Genomic DNA, 26,078 nt, shown 5'->3' with positions numbered 1-26,078 from the left:
ACAAAAACAAAAACAAACAAAAATGGAGTTCCTGGACTGGCGTGGTGGCTCACACCTATAATCGCAGCACTTTGGGAAGCTGAGGTGGGTGGATCACTTGAGGTCAGGAGTTCAAGACCAGACTGGCCAACATGGTGAAATCCCGTCTCTACTAAAAATACAAAAATTAGCTGGGCCCTGTGGCAGGCAGCTGTAGTCCCAACTACAGGCTGAGGCAGGAGAATTGCTTGAACCTCGGAGCATGGGGTTGCAGTGAGCCGAGATCACGTCACTGTACTCCAGAGCCTGGACGACAGAGTGAGATTCCATCTCAAAAAATAAATAAAATAAAATAAAATAAAATAAAGTAAAAAACAGAGTTCTGCTTCAAAAGTAGGAAATCACAGGTAAGTTCTGAGAAAGCAGGAGTGTCAGGTGCCAGATTACCCTCCCTCCAGCCCCTGCCCATTTGTTTCCCAGTGCTAGGCTGGTTGCTTCTAGTACAGGCCACTATAGGTCTGTGAGGGTGCAGATATTTTCTCTTCGCTGGTATACTCAGGCCACTCAGAGTGAGGCTGTGAGGCAGGTCTAGCAGGAAGCTCCTGTCTGTCTGGAATATCATGCTCATGGTGGCATTTAACTGTGTGGTCCATGGCAGATCATTACTACCCTAACCATGAGTATAGAATTGGAGAGAGGAGAGATGGGCAGGGCCAAAACTTTGTGTGTGTGTGTGTGTGTGTGTGTGTGTGTGTGTGTGTATGTGTGTGTGTGTGAAGAGTTGGAGGGGAGGGGAGCTGTCCCTAAAATACTCAAGGCTTCCCAAGGGAGAGAACTGGAGCCTGGAGCCTCCTCCAAGGGAGATAGCTTCAAGACCTGATCGATGGGGTTGTAGGGAACATTTGACATTTTTGGCTGCCTAGCATCTGAACACCCTTCCCATTTTGGAGGACTTCCAAATCAGATGGGATGCAGGGCCCATAAACTCTGATATGATATTGAGTATGTTGCCAGAAGATGCATGAATAAAATAAAGTGTGATTTTTAGAGTTTGGGGCTGCCTATTAAGTTCAAAATCTCTAATTGGAGGTATAATGTATAGACTGAAAGTGGGTGAGGAAAGTCACAGTGATTGACCAAAATAATTTACCACTGATAGCAGAATCCATGAAAAAAGCTGCATCCCTGCTTCTGTCGCATTTGGTCAGTATTAGAGTTCACAAGGAAGCCCTCTTCCAGGTACTACTCTAGAATCTTTGGGGAGCAGAGAGAAAACTGGACAGTGGTTCAGAGGGTAAAGGGAACTTAGGACTCTTGGGCTGCAAGTAACAGAATGTAGTTGGAGTCTCCTTAAATAAATAATACATTTATATAAGCAGCCCCATTAGACATGAAAAAGAGGGACTCCTGCCCTGGGTCCCATGTCTAGAGGGCCCTGCTTTGGCTCTTCTCTTCTCTCTTCATAGGATGAGAAATCCATATAGCCAAGGGTGCTTCTCCACCCAGATAAGTATTCCACTTATCTCCCCTCCCTGTTCTCAACTATGATTAATATCCTGAGTCCTGGAATTCTCTGCCCAAATGGACTTTAGCCTGTTTCTAGGAACCGCATGGGTTTTTTCTCTGGATCTGTTCTCCTAAGGACAGCATTGTCAGTATCAGCACCTTTAGACCGAAGAGGTGGTCAAGGGACAGCTATTTGTAAGGAGATTGCTATGGTTTGTATGTGGTTTATTCCCATCAAAACTCATGTTGAAAATTGATCCCCAACGTGACAGTGTTGGGAGGTAGGGACTAGTGGGAGGTGTTTGGGTCATGGAGGAGGATGGGTCACAAATATATTAATGCCCTCCTGTAGGGGTGAGTGAAGTCTTGATCTCATGGGAATAGATGAGTTAAAAGAGCCTTGTTTCCTTGGTTTCTTTCTCTTGCATCCTCTCACCATATGATCTCTGAACATGCCAGCTCCCCTTCCACTCTGCACCATGAATGGAAGCAGCATGAGGCTCTCACCAGATGTGGCTGTTCAACTTTGGACTTTTCCAGCCAACAGAATCATGAGTCAAAATATATATATATATATATATATATATTTTTTTTTTTTAATTATCCAGCCTTGGCTGGGCGCAGTGGCTCATGCCTGTAATCCCAGCACTTTGGGAGGCTGAGGTGGGCTGATCACGAGGTCAGGAGGTCGAAACCATCCTGGCTAACAAGGTGAAACCCCGTCTCTACTAAAAATACAAAAACAATTAGCCTGGAGTGGTGGTGGGCACCTGTAGTCCCAGCTACTCAGGAGGCTGAGGCAGGAGAATGGCATGGACCCGGGAGGCGGAGCTTGCAGTGAGCCAATATCACACCACTGCACTCCAGCCTGGGCAACAGAGCGAGATTCCGTCTCAGAAAAAAAAAAAAATTATCCAGCCTCAGGTATTCTGTTATAGCATCACAAAATGGACTAAGACAGGAATGGATGGAAGGAGCTTGGACATGTATACAAAGACTCCCTTGACAGTCTCACAGTGTAGGATAGAGCCAAGGGTAGGAAGAGAAAGGGGTCAGTTCTCTCCCTCCCATCTCCCCAACGTTTTGTCAGAACTCTAACGATCTGTGAATTCTAAATTTCAACCCAGACTTCTTCTTCTTCTTCTTCTTTTTTTTTTTTTGAGATGGAGTTTCGTTTTTGTTGCCCAGGCTGGAGTGCAGTGGCGCGATCTCTGCTCACTGCAACCTCCGCCTTCTGGGTTTAAGTGATTCTCCTGCCTCAGCCTCCTGAGTAGCTGGTATTACAGGCATGCACCACCACACCTGGCTAATTTTGTATTTTTAGTAGAGATGGGGTTTCTCCATGTTGGTCAGACTGGTCTCAAACTCCCGACCTCAGTGATCCACCCACCTTGGCCTCCCAAAGTGCTGGGATTACAGGCGTGAGCCATGGCGCCCAGCCTTAACCCAGTCTTCTGAGTTTGCATGAAGATATATTTGGCAAGATAGGAGAATTGAGGTTTTTTTTTTTTTTTTTTTTTTTTTTTTTTTTTTGAGACGGAGTCTCTGTCTGTTGCCAGGCTGGAGTGCAGTGGCACAATCTCGGCTCACTGCAACCTCCACCTCCCAGGTTCAAGTGATTCTCCTGCCTCAGCCTCCCAAGTAGCTGGGACTACAGGTGCATGCCACCATGCCCAGCTAATTTTTGTATTCTTAGTAGAGATGGAGTTTCACCAGGTTGACCAGAATGGTCTCAATCTCTTGACCTTATGATCTGCCCACCTTGGCCTCCGAAAGTGCTGGGATTACAGGCGTGAGCCACCACACCTGGCCGAGGATTGAGTATTTTTTATTTAGTGGTTGACCTGATTGGTAACTTTCAAGTATTTTGACATATGGTATATGGCCCTCCATTTATATTCTTGTTCTGGGTCCTGCAAATGTTAGGCATAGGCCTGACCTTAGTATAGGAACCAAGCAGGGCCTTAAGAAGCTCTATACTCAGGAAATTGATTACTGCTCGTATTCTTTCCATTCGTCACCCCAGGTCCTTTCAGAGCGTTTATTTCATCCTTTCTTGGCTTTCTGAAAACTAGCTTCCTTTGCAACTCAGGCTTCAGGGTGAACATGGCCATAATAGCTCCAGAGATTGATTCTATGTTATAGGTCCAAACCCCTGAAGAGCCTAGATCTTGTTTTGGGTACTATTTCCAAATATTTGTGAAAGAAACTCTAATCAATTCAGCCTGAGCCCTATCAACTATGGCCAGGGACACAGTCATGTACAAATTGAGAAGGGGGACATCATGGTGAACTGGCCAGAGGTACTAAAAAGTATCCACTACAATGATAGATAGCAGAGACTGGGAAAGGGGGTGTGGGTGGGAAGAGGGGATGAAGAAAAGCTGGTTAACAGTGAGATAGAAACTACAAGTTCTAATATTCAATAGCAGAGTAGAGATACAAGTATTATGTATTTCAAAGTAGCTAGAAGAGAAGACTTGAAATGTTCCCAACACATAAAAATGATAAATACTCAAGGTGATCAGGCACAGCAGCTCACATCCATAATCTCAGAACTTTGGGAGGCCGAAGCGGGAGGATTGCTTGAGTCCAGGAATTTGATACTGGCCTGGGCAACATAGTGAGACCCTGTCTCTACAAAAAAAAAATTTTTTCTTAGTTAGCTGGGCATGGTGGCATATGCCTATAGTCCCAGCTACTGGCACTGAAGGGTGGGGGTGGTGGTGGGGAGGGCAGAGGTAGGGGGATCACTTGAGCTTATGAGGTCGAGGTCGAGGCTGCAGTGAGCTGTGGTTACACCACTGCACTCCAGCCTGGGCGACACAGTGAGACTCTGGCTCAAAAACAAACAAACAAAAAAAGCCAAGAAAACACTCAACGTGATGGATACACCAAATACCCTGACTTGATCATCTCACATTGTATATATGTAAAAAAAAAATCACATGTACCTCATAAATATGTAAAGTATTGTGTATCAATTTAAAAAAAAAAAAACATAAAAAAGGTATGTACTACAATGGAGCAACTGACTGACCAGGCTGGGTCGTTGATCCACTCACACCCTTAGGCCTTAACCTATTAGCAGTGCTCTTAGAACTAGCTGATCTACCCAGTGAGGTCCTGGAAATGGATAAATCACATGCAGAAGCAAAGGAGAAAAATACTACCAATGAAGGGAGAGAGTCTCTACAAGAAAGGCTGTAATTTCATTATTGAGTGGCCTGTTCTTTAGGGTGGGGACATGCTGGTTACCTAACTACTCATCAAGTGTGCCTTGTCTACCTCCTAAGCATCTCTCGCATCTACGCAAATCTACACAGGACTCTTGATCATTTGCCCACGTTGTTGCAACAATGTTTTCCAAGTCTTCAAAGTTTGTCCCTTCAATCCATTTTGCAATCTGATGATTCTCAAATGCAAATCTGATCACAACACTCCTCGGCGTAAAACTCTTAAACTCCCCCCATTGCTTGAGCATAAAGTACACATTCCTATCTTGACTTACAAGCCTCTTCATGCTTACACTGTAGCTTCATCCTCATCATCCTTTACCTCCTTTAACATTAGGCCAGCCTGCAATTACTTTCAATGTCCTCAAAGAGCCATGTGCTCTCCTCTGGGGCTTTGTACATGCTTTCTTCCTGTCTGGCCTATATTTTCATCTGGCCCTGTCACCTAACTAGAAAAGGAACTAGCTCAGATATGATGATTTTGAAGCATTTGTGTGGCATCCAGTAGGCATTTGGATAGACAGGAGAGGGGCTAGGACTGGTTTTAGCAGGCTGAAGAGGGTGCCGTCCAGAGGTCTTATCTGGTGATCAGCTTTCAACTCCAGGAAAGACATGCTTCTTCAGAATGGAAGGTAAGGAAGCAAGAAAGGGTACAGCTTTATAGGCTTTTGAAGGGATGAATGAAAGAAAGGGAGTATTATGCCTGTTGGTTTCTTTTTTTTTTTTTTTTGAGACAGAGTCTCACCCTGTCGCCCAGGCTGGAGTGCCGTGGAAGGATCTCAGCTCACTGCAAGCTCCGCCTCCTGGGTTTACGCCATTCTCCTGCCTCAGCCTCCTGAGTAGCTGGGACTACAGGCGCCAGCCACCTCGCCCGGCTAGCTTTTTTTTGTATTTTTTAGTAGAGACGGGGTTTCACCGTGTTAGCCAGGATGGTCTCGAACTCCTGACCTCGTGATCCGCCCGTCTCGGCCTCCCAAAGTGCTGGGATTACAGGCTTGAGCCACCGCGCCCGGCTGCCTGTTGGTTTCTGTTAAGTAAAAGGCAAGGTCACATTTACTTATCTGATGGTGGAAGGTAGTCACTTGAGGTGAGTAGTGAAGGTTTGGAATATCAGAATAAGCAGATACAGGATGAGCCAAAGGAATCTCAATTATGACCAGAGACAAGCCCAGAGCTAAGTTGGTAAACTTGGTTTTTCTTTACCTAAGCCCAACTGCCTGGGCATAACAGCAAAAGTAGACTGTTCTTTTGGTCTGGGATTTGGCTTTGGCTGGCTGACTCTTTTGGAAAGACAGGAGAGAGACAGTTGATGACACTGGGAGAAAATGGTTAAAAAGATTCACGTCAGGATTAGGTTTCTGGTTTCTAGGACTAGAGCTAGTCTATGACAAAGTTTCATAGGTCTGAGTACTATATTTAATGTGACTTACAGTCATTTATTGGGAAAGATGATCTTTTATTCTAAAATTATATCATCTCTACATCTTGATTTTAAAATGTGCCTGAAGGATGGGCATGGTGGCTCATGCCTATAATACCAGCACTTTGGGAGGCCAAAGCGGGCGGATCACCTGAGGTCAGGAGTTCAAGACCAGCCTGGCCAAGATGGTGAAAACCAGTCTTCACAAAATACAAAAATTAGCTGGGCATGGTGGCAGGTGCCTGTAATCCCAGCTACTCGGGAGACTGAGGCAGAGAATCGCTTGAACCCGGGAGGCGGAAGGTTGCAGTGAGCTGAGATCATGCCACTGTACTCCATCCTGGGCGACAGAGTGAGACTCTGTCTCAAAAATAAATAAAATGAAATAAAATGTGTTTGAAAAAAATTAAATGATAGTGGTTGTATCATTTCCTAGGGCTGCCATAATGAATTACCTCAAACTAGGTAGCTTAAAACAACAGAAATCTTTCAGAAATCTCATGCCTGTAATCCCGGCACTTTGGGAGGCCAAGGTGGGACCACCCCTTGAGCATAGGAGTTCAAGACCAGCCTGGGAAGCAGTGAGACCTCGTTTCTACGAAAAAGGAAAAAATTAGCCAGGTGCGGTGGTGCACACCTGTGGTTCCAGTTACTCAGGAGGCTGAGGTGGGAGGACTGCTTGAGCCTGGCAGTTCAAGGCTCCAGTAAGCTGTGAACATGACACTGCATTCCAGCCTGAGTGACAGAGCAAGACTCTCTCAAAACAAACAAACAAGTTTATTCTCTCACAATTTTGGAGGCCAGTAGTCCAAAACACGGTGTTGACACGGTTGGTTTCTTCTGAGGTTCTGAAGGAGAATCCACTCCATGTTTTTCTCTTAGTTTCTGGTGGTTGCAAGCAATTCTTAGTGTTCCTTGCCTTATAGATATATCACTCCAATCTCTTATTACTGTCTTCACATTGCCTTCTCATTTATGTCTATGTCTCCAATCTCCCTCTGTTTTTCTTACAAGGATACACTGATCATTAGATCTAGGATCCACCTTAAATCCAGGATGATCTTATCTCAGGATCTTTAATTTAATTATATCTGCAAAGACCCTCTTCCAAATAAGGTCACATTCAGAGCTTCCAGCGCTTAGGAGTTGGATATATCTTTTTTCGGTATCACTATTCAGCTCATTAAAGTAGTATTAGTGGTAATTTTTTCCCAATGTCTGTGCTTGGCCAGAAAAAAAAAAATGGTGGGGGTTGGGGTAGGTCAAAGAGAGTCATCTATTAGAGTTAAGATTTCAGAGAGGGGGCAGGGTGTGGTGGCTCATGGCTGTAATCCCAGCACATGGGAGGCTGAGGCAGGAGGATAGCTTGAGGCCAGGAGTTTCAGGCCAGCCTGGGCAACATAGGGAGACCCTGTCTCTACAAAAAATAAAAGTGAAAAATTAGCCAGGCAGGGTGGTGTGCACCTGTGGTCCCAGCTACTCGGGATTCTGAGGCAGGAGGATTGCTTGAACCCAGGAGGTCAAGGCTGCAGTGGGCCATGATCACACCAGTGCATTCCAGCTTGAGTGACAGAGTGAGACACCGTTCCTCTCACCCCTCAAAAAAATTTCAGATGGGAAGTAGTTCATAGGTATGACAGATTTGTCTGGTTCTTGTCTGCAGGGTCCTGGGAAACTCAGCAGAAACACTAACCACATGCCCTTATGTCAGGGTAGGATACTGAGCTAGATTCCTCCATCATCTTGGAAAAGAAAATATGATCCAAGTGGTATGTGTAAGTTGTTTTTAGGGAACAAAGTCAGAAGTCAATGCTGCAAGAACTGAATCACTGAGGACTGTGAGGTTAATACTCAGCAGTCGAGGATGCCAGGAAGAAGCTGAGAAAGAATGTAAGGCTGTTGAAGAGGAAAGACGAGGAGGATAGATACTCTCTTGTCCTGATCTTACAGTCTCAGGGAGAGTTAGTTAGTTTAGAAGCATATGGGTAAGGCTGGGCACAGTGGCACATGCCTGTAATCCCAGCAATTTGGTAGGCCGAGGTGGGTGAATCCCCTGAGGTCAGGAGTTCAAGACCAGCCTGGCCAACACGGTGAAGCCCCGTCTCTACTAAAAATAGAAAAAATCAGCTGGGGGTGGTGGTGGGCACCTGTAATCCCAGCTTCTCAAGAGCTGAGGCAGGAGAATTGCTTGAACCAGGGAGGCAGAGGTTCCAGTGAGCCGAGATCATGCCATTGCATTCCAGCCTGGGCAGCAGGAGTGAAACTCCGTCTCAAAAAAAAAAAAGAAAAAGAAGCACATGGGTCAGCAAAACTGTTCTCATAAGTCTCCCTTAGTAGATGGTGGGTTCATAAAGGCAGAAATAATGTCTTACTGAGTACTCAGCAAAAGATCTGACCCATGGGAGGGACTCAGTTGAATTAAACTGAAAGACCTTGTCATTTTGAGCTGTTCTTCCTGTTTACCATTAACATTTAATTAATCTACTTTAGGCACAATTATCATATTGCATATTTGGTATATGTGATGACCAATTATATTTTTTGTTGATTTGAAAATATATTGCTTTTGAACATATATCCCATGACATAATTTAGAATTTCACACACTGACATCAAGAGGGGAGAAATAAGGTCCTGAATGAAGTTTGGGGAATAGTAGTGATCTTCACTGAAGGTCTCCTTTCCAAGAAAGTGTAAGATGAGCAGAGTAGAAGGTAGCCTCTACCGCTGGAAGAAAATCACTGTAATTTTATCATTTTCAATCAAATGCTCAAAGCTGAGGACACAAACGATCATGTTCATGCCTTCTACATTCCATGTTTGTACTTTCTTACCTAAGTGGTGATCTTTAAACCCTAGAAGTCACACCATTTTCCCAGATTTCAAGAATGATGCCCCTGCAGAAGTGTTTGGGGAGGCTGCAGGACTTTGATTTTGAGACAAGGTCTCACTCTGTGCCCAGGCTGGGAGCAGTGGCGCAATCTTGGCTCATTGCAGCCTTGACTTTCCAGGCTAAAGTGGTCCTCTGGCTTCAGCCTCCCAAGTAGCTGGGACTACAGGAGCACACCACCATACCTAGCTGATTTTTAAATTTTTTTGTAGAGATGGGGATCTCCAGCTGTTGCTCAGGCTGGTCTTGAACGCCTGAGCTCAAACGATCCTCCTGCCTCAGCCTCCCAAAGTGTTAGGATTACGAGCGCGAGCCACCATGCCTGGTCTTTTTATCTTTTTAAACCAAAATTGTCCAGTACGGGAACTGGATTGATACTGTCCTCTAACAATGAAACGTAAAAATGGCTTTTAGATTTGAGACCTGTGGAATTACAGGGCAATTATTGGGCATTCCAGAAAGAAGGCATAAACTACAAGTTGCTCAAAACTATTGAAATAATGACCACAGGAAGTGAGCATGCTTTAAAGCCCTATATGGTGTTATATTTCAGAAAAAAGCTGAGCTGGAAAATGAAACCAGTTTCTCTTCTAGCTGATGCATTTTCCTGAATTTCCTACAAACTGTTTGGAATTTTGCAAACAATTCACAGCTGATAAAATAAAAGGGCAGCGGAACTCAGTGTCTGTGGTGAAGACCCTAGGGGCAGCCAGCGGGAGGGAAAGGTCATTGTCTGCCCCTCTTGGTTCCTGTAGCCAAAAAAACTGTACAAGTTTTGGTTTTCTTTTTGTCCTTTTAAATAAACGGAAGTCAGCTGAAGACCTACAGAAAGGATTACTAGGCTACTTTGAACTTAGACTCCCCAGAGCCTTCTTGGAGAGTTTACTTGCACTTTTGCTTATTCGCTTGAGGAATATTCATTGGCTACCCACTGTGTGCCAGGCCTTGGTCTGGGCATTGATGGTTAAAGGACCATGAGGAACCACTGTTGTCCAACATGAGGAACTCTAAAGAGTGATAGGAGAGAGAGAGAGACCTGGAAGCAAACACTTTGAACATGGTGTGCCAAGGGCTATGCAGAGGCCAGCACAGGGGGCTGTGTGAGCACAATGTGTAAGATCAGATGCAGAGAAGTAGGAGTTGCCACTTTTTAGTGGAATCAGCTTTCAACAAAACTTTTTCAGGCTTAGAGTTAATTATGTGAATTGCAAAAACTTAGAAGTAAAGGACCACACATTTAAAGCAGGTGCATGCAAGTTTGGGGCAGCCAAATGTTACCTCTTCCAGGAAGCTTCTACTCACCCGCACATGGTTAGAGATCATCACTGTCTTTGGGGCTCCCCCAACACTTTGTCAAATTCTTGATTATAGTGCTTATTGTGCCTTTATTTATTCCTTTGTTGGTCCCTCCTCTATGAATTCTGGACTCAATGTTAGGGACTCAGTCTTACTCACTTTTGTATCCTCAGTGTTTGGAAGCATCAACAAACATTTGCTAAGTGAATGAATGGGAGAGGAAGGCTGTGTGGTGTAGTGGGAAAGGCAAGGAACTGGTAGTCAGGACATGGGGCTCTAATCCTGGCTCTGCTACTAGTGGCTGCATGACTTTGAACAAATCCCCTCATTGCTCTGGGTCTCAATTTCCTCATCTGTAAAATGAGAATAAAAATACAGCTTTCCACCCCAAGGTTATGGAGATTAAATGAGGTAACAGAGCTTCACCAGCTGCCTGCCCTATTTGTGCCCTGTCCTCCTGAAACAGCCTGGACTATTGTTCCTGCCATTTGGATCTAATTTGTGCTCTCTCCCCTGGTGAGAACTGAGCTGAAATCTGTTGCCTTGTTGGAGGGGACGTTTGCAGCAATGGCATACATATCATCCAGTTGGCCCTGTGTTACTAGAAGGGCAGACATCAAAAGTGAGGAGGATGTCAAGCTAGAGAGATTTGCTTTTTTTGTGACCCCTAAACCTAAAGGAGGACCCAAAGCGGGAAGAGTGAGACAGAGCAGATCTACATCACATGCTGAGGTGTATAAGTAAGGCCTCAAACATTGTCCCCAAAGCCCTGGAATTTAGCAGCATCTAGGGGAATGCCACTTTAATGAAAGTCTACTCATTCATATAATGTCATAATTTCTCAGTGCCTTGGGTTAAATGATTAACTCTATCATGGGTATTCAAGTGCTAAGAAAGATGAGGAGAGGTAAAAAATTGCAAATGCCAAATACGAGGAATAACATTTGGAAAAAATGGAAAATCACGATTTTAGACACAGATGTCTCAAGAGATGACTATCAATTTCCAGGTGAGATGTCTTTCCAGAAGATCCACTAACATTGTTCTTTGTACATTGTACAGGCAAACTTTTCCATCAAAACTTGACATATCTTCTACTTACAAGTCATGCGTCTTGTAAATCTGTTGTGTCTGGGGAGGCCCTAAAATCTGCAACTGATAATTTGTAGTGCTTTCTGGGAGTCGCATTTGTTAAGGGAGTTTATTTAATTGCATGGACTGGGCCTTATCACAAGACAAGAGGTCAAAGGAAGATGGTAAGAGAAGAAAAAGAAGGTATTGAGGTCAGAAGAATCCCTACCCAAAGGCTAATGTCAGTCCTGGTGCTAATGCTAGTGACCTTAAAAAAAAAAAAAAAAAAAAAAAAAAAAAAAAAAAAAAAAAGGTACATTTCCATTTTGCAAGGCTTTTTTTTGTTTGTTTGTTGTTGAGACTGAGTCTTGCCCTGTTGCCCAGGCTGAAGTGCAATGGCGCGATCTCGGCTCACTGCAACCTCTGCCTCCTGTGTTCAAACGATTCTCCTGCCTCAGCCTCCCGAGTAGCTGGGATTACAAGCGCCTGCCAACACGCCCAGCTAATTTTTATATTTTTACTAAAGACGGAGTTTCACCATGTTGGCCAGGCTGGTCTCAAACTCCTGACCTCGTGATCTGCTCACCTCAGCCTCCCAAACTGCTGGGATTACAGGCATGAGCCACCATGCCCGGCCCCATTTTGCAAGGCTTTTAAAAAAATATTGTGTGCTCAGATGGCACCTTTAATCATGAAGAACTTCTGGCTGAGTTCCAGACTGATTCTGCTGGCACAGAGAACTCTGAGATCATACCCTATATTCAGAGCACAGAAGAAATATTTCATCCATCTCTGAAATAAAGAGGAAGAAATGAAGCATATTTGAACAGTTGCAGAACAAAACCATACCAGGGTGAAAAGTGAAGGGCATCCTAGCCATTTGGAGTTACAGAAAAGTACTATTAATTCTAAATACTTAAGTGGCATATTTTTTCATTCTAAGTGTTTCACTATAAACTAAGCAGCTTGCATAAATCTATTTCATAGACACATAAATGAAGGCAGATTTCATGTTTTACCTAAGACTACTTTAAGTTAAAAAAAGAAAGGGAGAGGGCAAAGGAAAACAAGCAGCTCCCAAAGTAGCAGGTTGTGACCCAGGAGTTTGAGTATTTACAGCTGAATTTAATCCACACCCAGGCCAAATATAATTCTCCAACTTGGAAGTGGTCCAGGACACCCGAGCTAACATTTTTTACCTTTGCCAAAGAGCCTGGGGCAGTTTGGTGACAAGCAATCACAACCTCACTTCTATTTCTCAACTGAAAGAAAGACCAGAATCATCTGACAGGTGCTTTCCCCATGGCAGGGCACTGGTTTAAGCTCAAGAACTAAGAAGGTTTGCTTCCCCTTGATTCATCATTGCCTCTTGCATCACTTATTCTCTGGAGATCTATTCACAGGTCTATTTAAATTGGAGAGTTGGGTCATACAATTTTGGGTGGGAAGACTGAATCACAGCTTTACTCCATGTGTCAGCCTTGACCACTTGATTATATATTGTGCTTCGACTTCACTCCATCACTGAAAGCCTTAGCTATGGGAAAAGCCTGGGTGATTGCTCTGTGTATTAGAAACTGAAACCCCACCACTAAATGCTAAAAAGTGGTCCAAGCAAAAGGTGCTGTGGAAATCTGAAAGCCATTATCTTTTCTACACTTCCTCTCTCTTCACCCTCATTTTGTTTGGGAATGCATATGAACACTTGTGAACAAAAATAAACTAACCCACCCTTGACAGATTGTTCTGTCTTTGAGTTATCAAACTTGAGTACTTCTGGCTCCCACATATACTGAAGTAGAGATTGCTGGGAAGGCAGCCATAAATTAGAGTTGATCTTCCAGCATCTTCTACCTGTAAGGAATGGTTCAGGAAATTATAATTAATGAGTCCTGCCCCAAAGTTGAAATCATATTTGGATTTCAGAAATAATAAGAAAGCATATAAGAATCCTGGTGTGTTTTCTTAGCTCAACCATGTCCATCCATACTTTCTGGCCCTTTTTAACAAGTTACTCTATACCCAGTCCGTATACATTTTGACTGTCTGCTCTCAGGAACTGTCTCAACTCAGGGCACCTTTAAGGAAGGCAGAACCACCTTAGGAGGTAGAGGGTGAAACGTGGCAACTCTTCCACAGGTGAATCAATATAGCAGACATGCTCAGGGTAGGAGGTTTTGCTAGGGCTTCAATCAGGTTGTCAACTCAAACACAATGGGCTTTGTTACTTCTGTATAAAGAGGAAATGGAGCAGTTTTTGGCCTCCTCAGACTGTATTGTAGGGTATACAGGATGGCAATTCCAGGCACAATCTTCAGGAGACACAAATCTGCTTTTAGCTATTCAGTGTTCCCCAGCAAGTTAATTAGCTGTTTCTGAAATGCATGGAAATATTCAGCATTTTCATAGTGAAGCCAATCTCCCAGATTTAAGCTTTGGGGGTGGGAATGAGTACGTGAGGAAGGGGGTCTGTCAGGGAAACAGAATAGAGCCCTTTTGGTGAGAGATCCCAACACCTGTGATTTATCTTAGAAATTACACATGCACTGTAATTCCAATACTTTTTTTTTTAATTTTTTTTTTTTTTTTTTTTTTTGGTTTGAGCACTCCAGCTGGAGGGCTTGCTGACACCTCTCACTATCTTAGGCATGGGGAGTTACCTCTGGGTTCAAAAGTCCTTGGGTTGCAAGCACAGAGGAACTGCGAAATGCCTCCCTCAGAAATGCCCAACTGCGTAAGGGCAGAAGTAGGGAGTGGGCTCAGGTAGCAGCCAAGAAGGTTGCAGGAGCCAGGGGCACATCCTCTCACTGAGCGGTAAGGTTCCTGCAAGTGGGGTTTGGGGACCATTGCTTTGACAACTTGTCAAGGGTGCGGGGAGGGCTGTCCCAGCAAGGTGAAGGAGTCTGTAGGGAAGGTGTCTGCCCGGAGACCTCCTAAAGAGTAGAAGAGCGCGCACCCCGCCAACTGACAGTACGCGCCCCTTCTGTATCCGCTCCCCTCCCCCGCGGCCAGTCTCCGGGCAGAGGCGTCTCACGCCAGCAGGTCCTCCCTGGCTCCTCTCCTCACTAGTCCGAGCGGACCGAGCCTCAGCGGGAGCCCCGCCTGTCTCCAGGCAGCTTGAGGCCCCGAGCGCTCGCCCAGCCTGTCAGTAACCGCCGTTTGCGTTTTCTTCCTTTCTTTCTTTCTTTTTTTTCCTCTTCTTTTCTTTTCCCCTTCTGCCTTTGTCCCGCTTAGTAACTGGGCTCTGACCAATCGCCGCCTTACCGGCCGGCGCCGGCTCTCTCCTGATTGGCCCGCTTGGGGCGCGCAGCCGTCTCCCGCTCCTTCGCAGGAGCAAGGCAGACAAAAGACGCAGGCTCCAGGCTCCGGCAACCGGCCTCAGCCAATCACCACCCACCTTGCCTCTCTTCCCTCGCCCCGCTCCCTCCCCGCCTGGCTCGCGTGCTCCCGGCACTGACTCCTGGAGTGCGGCCAGCGCCCGGGCCGTACCATTCTGATTGAGGCTGGGGGAGAGGGCGGATGGCTGATTGGGGAGCCGAAGCCTAGAGAGCGGTGGGGAGACGTGAAAGTCGAGATGGAGGGCAGCTTTTTGAAAGTGTTCTCAGGCATCTGACAGAATCGCGGTACTTCGAGGCGGGACAGCGTGGAAGAGGCGGTAGTGATGCCTGCTTTTACCCCTCCAGGCGCGGTTGGGTGGCGCCTCAGCGGGTGGGCAGCGTGGGGCGGGGAGGGTGTCCCCTCCGCGCCGTTAAAATAAAACTCTAGTGGCTGGAGTCGGGGGAAAGCGTGAGGGCAATCGGTGCAGGCGGGTTGCTTCTTATACCCCAGCGGGAGCGCCCAGACAAGCCGAACTGACTGGACTTTTCTGGCCGGCCCCATTCCCGAGGCTGGGGCAGCTTCGGTTCCGAGCCCGACCGGAGAGGAGCCGGAGTCCCGGCCCCTGCGGGGTTCGCTCTCTGCAGACCAGTGGGACCCCGAAACTTGAACGCAATCTCCAGCCCCCTTTTTTGCCTTCCTTTGTCACTTTCCCGGCTTTCTCCCAACGTGTTCTTTTTTTCCTCTTCATTCTCCCCCCGAAGGACACAAAAGTGGCTTCCGCGGAAAGATTTGGAGGCGGTGGGAGCTTTTCTCTCCAGAGAGCGACTGTGTAGAAAGGATTTTTGGGAAGCCGATTTTTAACACCTCTGCCCTCCGTCCCCAAAGCCTCTGTGTAACCCTCTGAGGAGAAAAGCCCATAGCTTGAAAGTTCGGGGGCATTTTGTTGGGTTCTGTAGGAGAGAGAGGGAGGACCCTGTTCTGGTAGTTTGGCTGGACTAGTGCTGGCCGTTGAAAACCCCGAAGTACATTTCCCTGTGGAACTTTTGCAGATATATATTTTTAGATTTTTAAATACCAGATAAAAAATATATGCCTTCTATATATCTCCTGACGTCCTGCCCCTGACAGCGCGATGTACAATACGGTGTGGAGTATGGACCGCGATGACGCAGACTGGAGGGAGGTGATGATGCCCTATTCGACAGAACTGATATTTTATATTGAAATGGATCCTCCAGGTACTTGGGAGAAAAAAAAAAAATCTCGTGATGGGTCTGATTTGTATTTACCAAGAGCTTGGTGATGTTTTCAGGGCAGAAGTATTGCTGGATGCGCTAGGTTCGGGATGAGGGGAAGATTTGCAGTTACAGCTGCGGTAAAACTGCTTCTGGTTTACACGTTTAAAGTTTGCAGTTAGGACCCTGAACCTATTGTCCTGCGAAGGTGGGGGTGGGGGCTGGAAGTGGGGGTGGGACGAGAGACTCCTTTTTTAAATGATCATTTTTTTACTTTGCCTTTGCGTGTCGTTCAGGTTTTTCTTGTGCCCGCCACTTTATTTTATTTTTTTCTTTTTCAATTAAAGACTCTTCTACCTGCAAAGGATGTTTTATATCCCGGGGTTAAAACCAGTCTTTCACTTTGGGCGAATTTTTGAAAGCTTGTCCTTTCATACATTTGTCTAATTTGGTTCGTTGTGTTTTACCCCGGTTAACTTCTGAAACTGAGTTATGTGATTATTCACTGTAAGACTCCCTTTTTCTCTTGCAGAAACAAATGCCGGTTAGTGATTTTTTTTAGGGATTGGGCGTTCGTATTCAGCCATGGTCTTAGTCTGAGGTTTTCCTTCTCAGAAGATAGTCGCTCAGAGAGATCTACGTGCAATATTTTATTACTCTTTAATTTAATGATGATTTAACTTAATTTATGGGATAGGGTTTAATGTAACTTGAATTCCTAGAGTAAAAACAAAACAAAACAAAAAACCATAAACTAGGGAACCTTTCTCTTTCCTGTGAATATGTGACATGTACATATGTGTTCCTATACACGTAAAGTATACATATATAGTACTAGATTTTTATTTTAAAGCTCTGTCTGACGCTATTACAGACATTTTGTGTATTTGGTAGGAAAGGAAAAGGAAGGCAAAATGGAAAAGTTGATTTTTTCTTTTAAAGTCTACCCCATTTTATGATAATTCGCTGTCAGATTTTATCAAACACTGTTTGCAATTACAGATGGTGCTTTATGTAATGATTCTGAATAAGTAGAGAGCCTTTGTGACTCCTTGTTTCTGTCGAGGATGAATTCTTTATGTATTTTAAAACGTGTAATGGCTAAGCCTACAGAATAAATGTGTGTCATTGGGGAACCTCGCTTATTATAAGACTGTATTTTTGGAAACGTTTGAAAGGATTTGAGCCATGCAAGTGTGAAGAAGTGTAACTGTCTTATAGAAGGTATGTAGAATTTTTTTCCTGTGTCCTTGCAAACAGTGAATTATCCTGTTTTTTTTTTTTTTTTTTTCAATTAGTCATAGTGTTAAATGGTGCTGTACTAAAAACTAATATTGAAATAAACCTTTTTCACTCTTGATGATCACTTAAGATTTTTTTCTCTTCCTTCATTTCAGAGCCTTCTTTATTTGCTTTTGTAATTGTGACTGCAATCCAGATGCAGCTTTTCAGTGTTTTGTAAAGTTTGTAAGATTTGCCACCCATCTATTGTGTCTTTTCCCCTTTGTTTCCCCCTAATGGTAAAGCATATTAGATACATTTGTCATACATATGAATAGAAATTTAGTACATCACTGGTACTTTTATTGTAAAAAGTAAGGTTAATAATTCTAGATTCCTGTTGTAAGAATTATATATTCAAACTGCCTTAGAATTATACTGCATTACATAGTATCTTGCCTTGCAGACATACAAAGGGAATTTGTTGGGTGGGAGGTGAGTAGGGAGGAGGGGATAAAATGAAGAATGCATTTATGGTTGAAATATATTAGCCTAGTAGAAAACTACTGGCCAAGTTGAGTTGAGTTGTCCAAAAATAATTTTAAGAAAAGTTGACTATTAAAACTATATGGAGACGTGGGTCTTATAAGGTTGTATAGAAAATTATGATCCAAACTTTATTTTCCATGGAAATAAACTTTTGAGTTTAAAATGTTAATCCTTGAATGAAATTGTGCATACTGAGATTCTTTTGAGAATACTGAAAGGATACATATGCTGTTCTTTATTACCCCTTTTGTAGCTTTAATGTAGAATATGGTTAGTTATTCCTAACAGCTTTTTAAAAAGGAAGCACCCTTGAGTATGATGAAACACTGCCTATGAAGTGAATGGTTTTTCATGGAAATAGTGTGAATGTCAACCTTGTTTTATGTGATAAATTAAGTTTTCAAAATATTTAAAACTGTATCATTAGTGAAGCGGTTGTAGCATGTTTTGTAGGTTTTTCCTAGCTCCCACCCCACATCAAGCTCTTAATTATTTCCTTCCTGGACTGCTGTGATAGTGTACTAACTGCTCTCCCATTTCTATCCTGTTCAAGCCACAGTAATGTTAAGAGAATCATCTGATGACTTATCTTACAATGATAAATCTTCCAGTGGGTTTAAAAACCTCCCACTGGCTTCCCTTTGCCTACAAAAAAACAAAACAAAACAAAACAAAACAACCAATAAATAAAAAAAATCCCCCGATTGCTTACCCTGTCATATAAGTCCCTCTAATTTTTGCTTCCAACTTAATTTTCTAGTTAATTCTCCTCCTGGAGTGCATCATAAATTCTATAGAAGCAATTTTGTGTTTGCTGTTCCTTGAATGTATGCTTTTTTCCCTCTTCCTGGGATGCCTTTCACTCGCAATAGTCACATGTTGAAATCTTATATGTATGTGTTTTTAGGACCCAGGTCAGACGCCTTCAGTCTCAGAATATGTTCTCTAAACCCTTTTTTATTTTTATTTTTTCTGAGGCAGAGTCTCACTCTGTTGCCCAGGCTGGAGTGCAGTGGCACGATCTTGGCTTACTGCGACTTCTGCCTCCTGAGTTGAAGCGATTCTCCTGCCTCAGCCTCCCAAGTAGCTGGGATTATAGACATGTACCACCACACCAGCTAATTTTTGTATTTTTAGTAGAGACAGGGTTTCACCAGGCTGGTCTCAAACTCCTGATCTCAGATGATCTGCCTGCCTCAGCCTCCCAAGGTGCTGGGATTACAGGCGTGAGACACTGCGCCCGGCCTACTCTTCTAGCACTTCTCAGATGAAATTTTTTCTATTCTGTCTAGAGAAGCTACTGTACTGTTTATGTGTACTTCTCCCTGTGAAATTGGCTTCCCACCTCGTCATGAGCTTCTTAGCTTGCTCAGGGTCTTGCAAGTAGTAGACAATTTAGTCAGTATATGTTGAATTAATAAATAAGGAGCATTGTTTCCTTCTAGTCTTTAGGTGCCTTTCTACTTAAGGTCTTTGCCCAATTCATTGCTTGGCTATTGTAGTAGCCTAGGGCTAAATAGCTTTTGAATTAAACATTTGTTGACTTAGGGCCCTTAACTGTAATGTTGCCAGTATTTTTATATGTTTTTTTCATCTTTATTTTCAAGACAGAGTCTCGCTGTGTCGCTCAGTTTGGAGTGCAGTGGCGCCATCTCGGCTCACTGCAATTTCCGCATCCTGGGTTCAAAGGATTCTTGTCCCTTAGCCTCCCAAGTAGCTGGGACTACACAGGCACATGCTACCATGCCTGGCTAATTTTTGTATTTTTAGTAGAAATGGGGTTTTTCCATGTTGGCCAGGCTGGTCCTGAACTCCTTGCCTCAAGTGATCTGCCCACCTCGGACTCCCAACGTGCTGGGATTACAGACGTGAGCCACCACGCCTAGCCTTTCATCTTAATTTTAGACTGAGCCATAAATGCAAAATTTTATCTATTATTGCTTCTAGTGGCCTCAAAAACTATTTTTCAAAGATGTTTCCCTCTAGCCTGTCTTTTCAATAACTAACATTATCATGCATCCTGAAGATTCCTAATAACTGCATGGATTGGTGTATCTACAGTCACAGTAATGTAAAAGTTGAATCCAAATGGGAGTTTAGTATCTTAATGTTTGTGTATTTCCTGGCAGCAGTAGATATACTGAACTGTTCAGATGAAACATAAAACTTTTTATTGTTGGCTAGGTGTGGTGGCTCATGCCTGTGATCCCAGTGTGCTTTGGAAGCCCAAAGCAGGAGGATCGTTTGAGGCCAGGAGGTCTAGATCAGAATAGCTTTGTAAAGATACCATTTCTACAAAACAACAACAAAACTTTTGTGTAGAAATGTTAAGATTGTAGAACAGAGAATCGCCTATAAGCATCCTGGTTAGTCTTGCTATAAATTCGGGAATTGGGATTATTCTGTAGCAAAGCTGGATAGAGGCCTCTCAAAGAGCCTCACCTTTGGTCTTTTGAGGATTTCCTATACACAACTGATTATAACTGATGCACAAAGGTTGTAGCTAGTGGTCTTGTTAGCTCAGCACTTTAGTTTTGACATTGTTATTGTTTTCATTTTAGGAAAATGTAATAACTTCCTTTTTAAATTAATAGACAATTTTTAAAAATTGTTGGCTTTTTTTTTCTTATCAAGACAAACTTCTGAAATTTTTTTTTTTTTTTTTTTGGAGACAGGGTCTCAGCTTTGTTGCTCAGGCTAGAGTACAGTGGCACGATCATGGCTCACTGCAGCCTCGACCTCCTGAGCTCAAATGATCCTTCCACCTCAGCCTCCCTAGTAGATGGGACTATAGGTGCTTGCCACCACACCCAGCTAAAGATTTAAAAATTATTTTTTGGTAGAGACAGGGTTTTGCCATGTTGCCTAGGCTGGCCTTGAACTCCTGGGCTCAAGTGATCTGTCTGCCTCAGCCTCCCGAAATGCTGGGATTACAGGCATAAGCCACCGCGCCCAGCCTGAAATTATCTTTAGGGCAGCAACATCTCTTCCATAGATAATTAGAAAATGAAAAGTTTTGTATGGCAAAACATGAATATAGGAAAGTCTAGAAAAGTGGTTTTCAATTTTTTTTGGTCTCAGTACCCCTTTTAGACTTAAAAAATTAGAAGACCTCAAAGGGCTTCTCTTTAAGTGGATTATATCTATTGATATTTGTAGTATTAGAATAAAACTGAGAAATTAAAATATATTTAATTCATTAAAAAAATAATAAAGCATTATACATGTGGCTTTTTTTTTTTTTTTTTTTGAGACAGGGTCTTGCTTTGTTGTTCAGGCTGGTCTTGAACTCCTGGGCTCAAGTGATCCTTCTGCCTCAGCATCCTTCTGCACCACCATGCCTGGCAAACATATTTTAGCGTAACTTTTCTTTTTTTTTTTTTTTTTTTTTTTTTTTTTGAGACGGAGTCTTGCTCTGTCACCCAGGCTGGAGTGTGGAGCGCAGTGGCGCGATTTTGGCTCACTGCAAGCTCCGCCTCCCAGGTTCATGCCATTCTCCTGCCTCAGCCTCCCAAGTAGCTGGGACTATAGGCATGTGCCACCACGCCCGGCTAATTTTTTTTTGTATTTTTAGTAGGGACAGGGTTTCACCGTGTTAGCCAGGATGGTCTCGATCTCCTGACCTCGTGATTCGCCTGCCTTGGCCTCCCAAAGTGCTGGGATTACAGGCGTGAGCCACCGCGCCCGGCCTAGCGTAACTTTTCTAAATGAAAAAATAACTATATTTTCTAAAAGCGAAAAGAATTAGTGGGAAGAATGGCATTGACATCTTTACTATCCAGCTTCATAGAAGACTTTTTTGGGTTTGTTTTTTTGAGACAGGGTCTCACTCTTTGGCCCAGATTGGAGTGCAGTGGCGTGATCTCAGCTCACCGCAACCTCCATCTCCCAGGCTCACGCAGTTCTCCTGCCTCAGCCTCCTGAGTAGCTGGGATTATAGGCGCCCACCACCACGGCCAGCTAATTTTTGTATTTTTAGTAGAGACGGGGTTTTATCATGTTAGCCAGGCTGGTCTTGGAACTCCTGACCTCAAATGATCCACCTCCCAAAGTGCTGGGATTACAGGTGTGAGCCACCATGCCTGGCCAATAGAAGACATTTAAATTCCCATGTCTGCTCCTGCATTGAGTGTATTGAGATATTACAGGTTATAACCTCTGGAAAACTCCACTGTACAGTTGTAAGAGAATGAGAATGAAAATGGCAAATAATGTCTTAGTGATACTATGAAAATAGTTCTGACCTCTTGGACCCTCTGAAGGGTCTTGGAAACTCTGGATCACATTTTGAGACCTACTAGTCTAGAAGTTAGACTACATAGTTTGATGGACAGCCTGGTAAAGTATCTTCTGACTTTGAAGCCAGACACAAAGGTTGTTTTGAAGAAGCTTATTTGCTTACCCTGACATACTTGGTATTTTCAACCTGGCACAATTTAGATTAAGTAACATTTTGGTGGAAAACTGGTACACGGGCCCTATGGTTGGGGAACATACCTGCTGAGAGCTACATTGAAGAAATAGGTCATCTGCCAGTTCATGATCCTTACTGTTAACAGGTTAAGCAGCCTTCTGTGGTTGAATTTTTATTTTTAACCCTGCACATTTGGATTCATCTTATATAAAGACTTCTCCTGTGTGTAGTAATATGTTGTTTTTATGATCTAGGTGTCAGTTTTTAATTATATTGTCGTTTGGGACAAATGCTTATATAATCAAATGATGTAAAAGCTATGCCAGTTTTTTGTCTTCTTATTGAAAAAGATTAGTCATTGCTTTCATTTAATATAATGTATAGTGTGTCCAACTATGTTTCACTAGAAGTATGGTGATTCTCTCATTTGATAATGCTTTTAAAATTTATTCTCATTGTTTTGATGCTGAATGCTTTTTTTTTTTTTTTTTTTGAGACGAAGTCTCGCTTTTGTCCCCCAGTCTGGAGTGCAATGACGCGATATCTGCTCACTGCAACCTCTGACTCCCAAGTTCAAGCAATTCTCCTGCCTCAGCCTCCTGAGTAGCTGGGATTACAGGTGCTTACCACGACGCCCAGCTAATTTTTTGTACTTTAAGTAGAGATGGGGTTTCACCATGTTGGCCAGGCTGGTCTCGAACTCCTGACCTCAGGTGATCCACCCGCCTCGGCCTCACAAAGTGCTGGGATTACAGGTGTGAGCCACTGTGCCTGGCTTTTTTTTTTTTTTTTTTTTGAGACGAAGTTTCACCCTTGTTGTCCAGGCTGGAGTGCAATGGCGTGATCTCAGCTCACCGCAACCTCTGCCTCCTGGGTTCCAGCGATTCTCTTGCCTCAGGCTCCTGAGTAGCTGGGATTACAGACACATGCCACCACGCCCAACTAATTTTGTATTTTTAGTAGAGATGGGGTTTCTCCATGTTGGTCAAGCTAGTCTCGAACTCCTGACCTCAGGTGTTCCGCCCGCCTGGGCCTTCCAAAGTGCTGGGATTACAGGTGTGAGCCACTGTGTCCAGCTGATGCTGAATACTTTTATATTTTTCTTAGAATGTAGAAAAGATAGGACATGTTTATGATTGCCATATTTAATAAGGTAGGTAGAAAAACATAAATGTATCTATGTGATATGATACAATTTTTTATTGGTATTAAAGGGGGAGATAGCCTGAGTATAGTAGAAAGAAAACAGGCTTTGGAAATAGATGACATAGATTACAAAACTAGCCTTGCTTCTTATCCTGCCCAGTGTTATATGGGTAGTACTTTAACCTCTCTGTGCATCTGTTTTCTGTAAAATTGAACTAATACCTACCTTTGCAGACTTGTGGGGATTAAATGTACCATATCGATATCTGGTACAGTATTTGACATATAGTGTGTACCCAATAAGTGTAGTTGTATTTAGAGCTTCTTATTGATAACATGTAATTATCCCATATCTACCTCTTTGGGTACTCTTGCAGTCAAAACCTTTGAGCTGTTTTGCCCCATTCTTTTCTTCCTTCCCAGTGTTTACTGGGGCCACATTTTATCCATTTTGTTTTTTGGAAGTGTTCTCTAGGGTCTTTTCTAGTTATAACATTTCACGAGTCTATGGAAATGTCAACCCAAGTCATCTTTTCCTTTTAGTTTCTAACTGGACTCTTGTCCAGTTCCTCAATACCTCACCTTAGAAATGATTTGTAATGAAAGTAATAGTTGCTAACATTTGTTGAACAATTATTGTAGTCCAAGTACTATGTTAAATGATTTTATATGTATTCTTTTAGCCACACAACAACCTTATAAAATTGGCGCTATTATTATCCCACTCTACAGACAGGAAACTGAGACTTAGGTTTAGTAACTTACCAAGTAGCAGAGCAGGTCTGTCTGCCTAACTAAAGCCTGGGTTCTTAACCAGTACCTCCTAACTGGTTGCTCTGTTTCTGATTTCTTCTTCCCCTCACTGTAAGTTTGTCCTGAATTCTTCAGCCAGGTTAGTTCTACTGAAATGTTATTTTCATTGTTTTACCGTTCTTCTCAAAAATAATCAGCAGCTCTTAATTTCTTTTAAGTAGAGATCATATTCTTAAACTTTAGTAATATGGCACCAATTTATATATTTATAACTTATTACTAATTTTCTATTCATACTTATAGTTGAGTTCCTTCTAACCCTATACCCTGATTGCTCATTCCTATCTCAAGCTTTTGCTTAACCTGCTTCCTATGTAGATATGCCCCTCCCACCCCCATCTTTAAATCAAGATCCTATCTGAGTCCCCCTTTCTTCTTAAAACCTTCTCCAAAAATTCTAGCACTGTACCCCTTTGTATGTAGGGCTATCTCTGTTATTTTGACATGGTATCATGTGTTATATTATGATACTTAATTATTTCATAAATATAATTCACCTCCCTAACCAGATAAGTTTCTTGAGGCCAGGCTGTTGTATTTCCATCGTATCTTTTTTTCTTTTTTTTTTTTTTGAGACAGGGTCTCATTTTGTCACTGAGGGGTGCAGTGGCGCACTGCAGCCTAAACTCTTGGGCACAGGTGATCCTCCCACCTCAGCCTCCTGATTAACTGGGACTACAGGCATGTGCCACCATGCCCAGCTTGTATCTTTTTTCCCTAAACATCCAGTGCCCAAGTATTTTGTTAATTTTAGGCCCATGGATCCAACTAGCTTCATTTTGTGACTTAAGCTTTAAAATGTTAATATTATTTATTATCAGCATGTGACCTCTAAACTTATGAAGATAATTGGCTGGACACTTATTGTAACAAAGGGAGTAATGGAAAAAAATGCAATGCTTAATGTTATTAGCAAGATTTATATGGTTTTGAGTAAAAGTTGTTTTTGAAACTTTGAACAACTAGAAATGAGTAGGCAGGGCACGGTGGCTCACACCTGTAATCCCAGCACATTGAGGTGCCGAGGCGGGTGGATCACTTGAGGTCAGGAGTTTGAGACCAGCCTGGCCAACATGGTGAAACCCCATCTCTACTAAAAAGAAAAAAATTTGCCAGGCGTGGTGGCACGCGCCTGTAGTCCCAGCTACCCAGGAGGCTGAGGCAGGAGAATCGCTTGAACCCTGGAGGCAGAGGTTGTAGCGAGCTGAGATCGCGCCATTGCATTCCAGCCTGGGCGTCAGAGTGAGACTCTATCTCAAAAAAGAAATAAGTTTTTCATAGTGTATTAGGTTAGTTTTACATAGCACAAGGCCAAATGGAGAGTTTTAAGTTATCCAGTGTGTTATTATACCAATTAATTTTACCATGTGTAAGACTTGACTTTTAACAAGGTAAAGTGAGCCATCAAGCCTTATTAAAGATCAGTTTCCACATTGCTTGCCCATATATGTTATATGTATTGTTCCTTGTGCATATTTGTAAATTCACACAAAGTAAAAGGGTTATCTCATTGTTTTATTTCTTTCTTTTTTTTTTTTTTTTGAGACAGGGTCTTGCTCTGTTGCCCAGGCTGGAGTGCAGTGGCGTGATCACAACTTACGGCAGCCTTCGCACCTCAGCCTCCCAAGTATATGGGGCTACAAGCATGCACCACCACACCTGGCTGATTTTTAAAGTTCGTTATTTTAATAAAAGAGACAGTAGGCTATGTCCAACCTGCCAAATCATACCGTTTTGCATGTCCCATATCAGTATGAAAACTGCCCTATAACTTGGTATTGATGAACCAACACAAAGCCAAAGTTAATACCATCTACCTTTATCCATACTTGGACTTCCTGTCTCATGTTCTGTTTGTGGGCCAGATTGCCTGTCCTTACCTGAGGATATGCAACAACAAATCCAGAGCATGCAGCTGTGTAATCTTAAATATTGTGATAGTTTTTATTTATTAACTATTTTTAAATATTTATTATTTTTTTAA

At 43.1% G+C, this 26,078-nt stretch overlaps 1 protein-coding gene across 5 annotated transcripts in view; it reads left to right on the top strand.

The window, feature by feature from the left end:
• The window catches only part of PIK3R3 (phosphoinositide-3-kinase regulatory subunit 3), a 120,839-nt gene that overhangs the window by 9,257 nt on the left and 85,504 nt on the right, over positions 1-26,078 (top strand). Inside the window, exons 1-2 of one of the 5 annotated variants that reach the window (XM_050801809.1) lie at positions 14,880-15,106; positions 15,845-15,954. The exons of 1 other annotated variant lie outside the window; for it this stretch is intronic. In XM_050801809.1, coding sequence (XP_050657766.1) covers positions 15,060-15,106; positions 15,845-15,954 — 157 coding nt within the window. In that variant the 5' untranslated portion in view covers positions 14,880-15,059. Of the gene's footprint in view, positions 1-14,879; positions 15,107-15,844; positions 15,955-16,234; positions 17,176-26,078 lie in introns of those variants that run through there. 3 more of the 5 variants (XM_050801821.1, XM_050801816.1, XM_050801830.1) reach the window with 3 other exon arrangements.

The sequence above is a fragment of the Macaca thibetana genome, chromosome 1 (genome assembly GCF_024542745.1).
Source record: "Macaca thibetana thibetana isolate TM-01 chromosome 1, ASM2454274v1, whole genome shotgun sequence".
Lineage (NCBI taxonomy): Eukaryota > Metazoa > Chordata > Mammalia > Primates > Cercopithecidae > Macaca > Macaca thibetana.
This window is presented reverse-complemented; position numbering and strand designations above follow the sequence as displayed.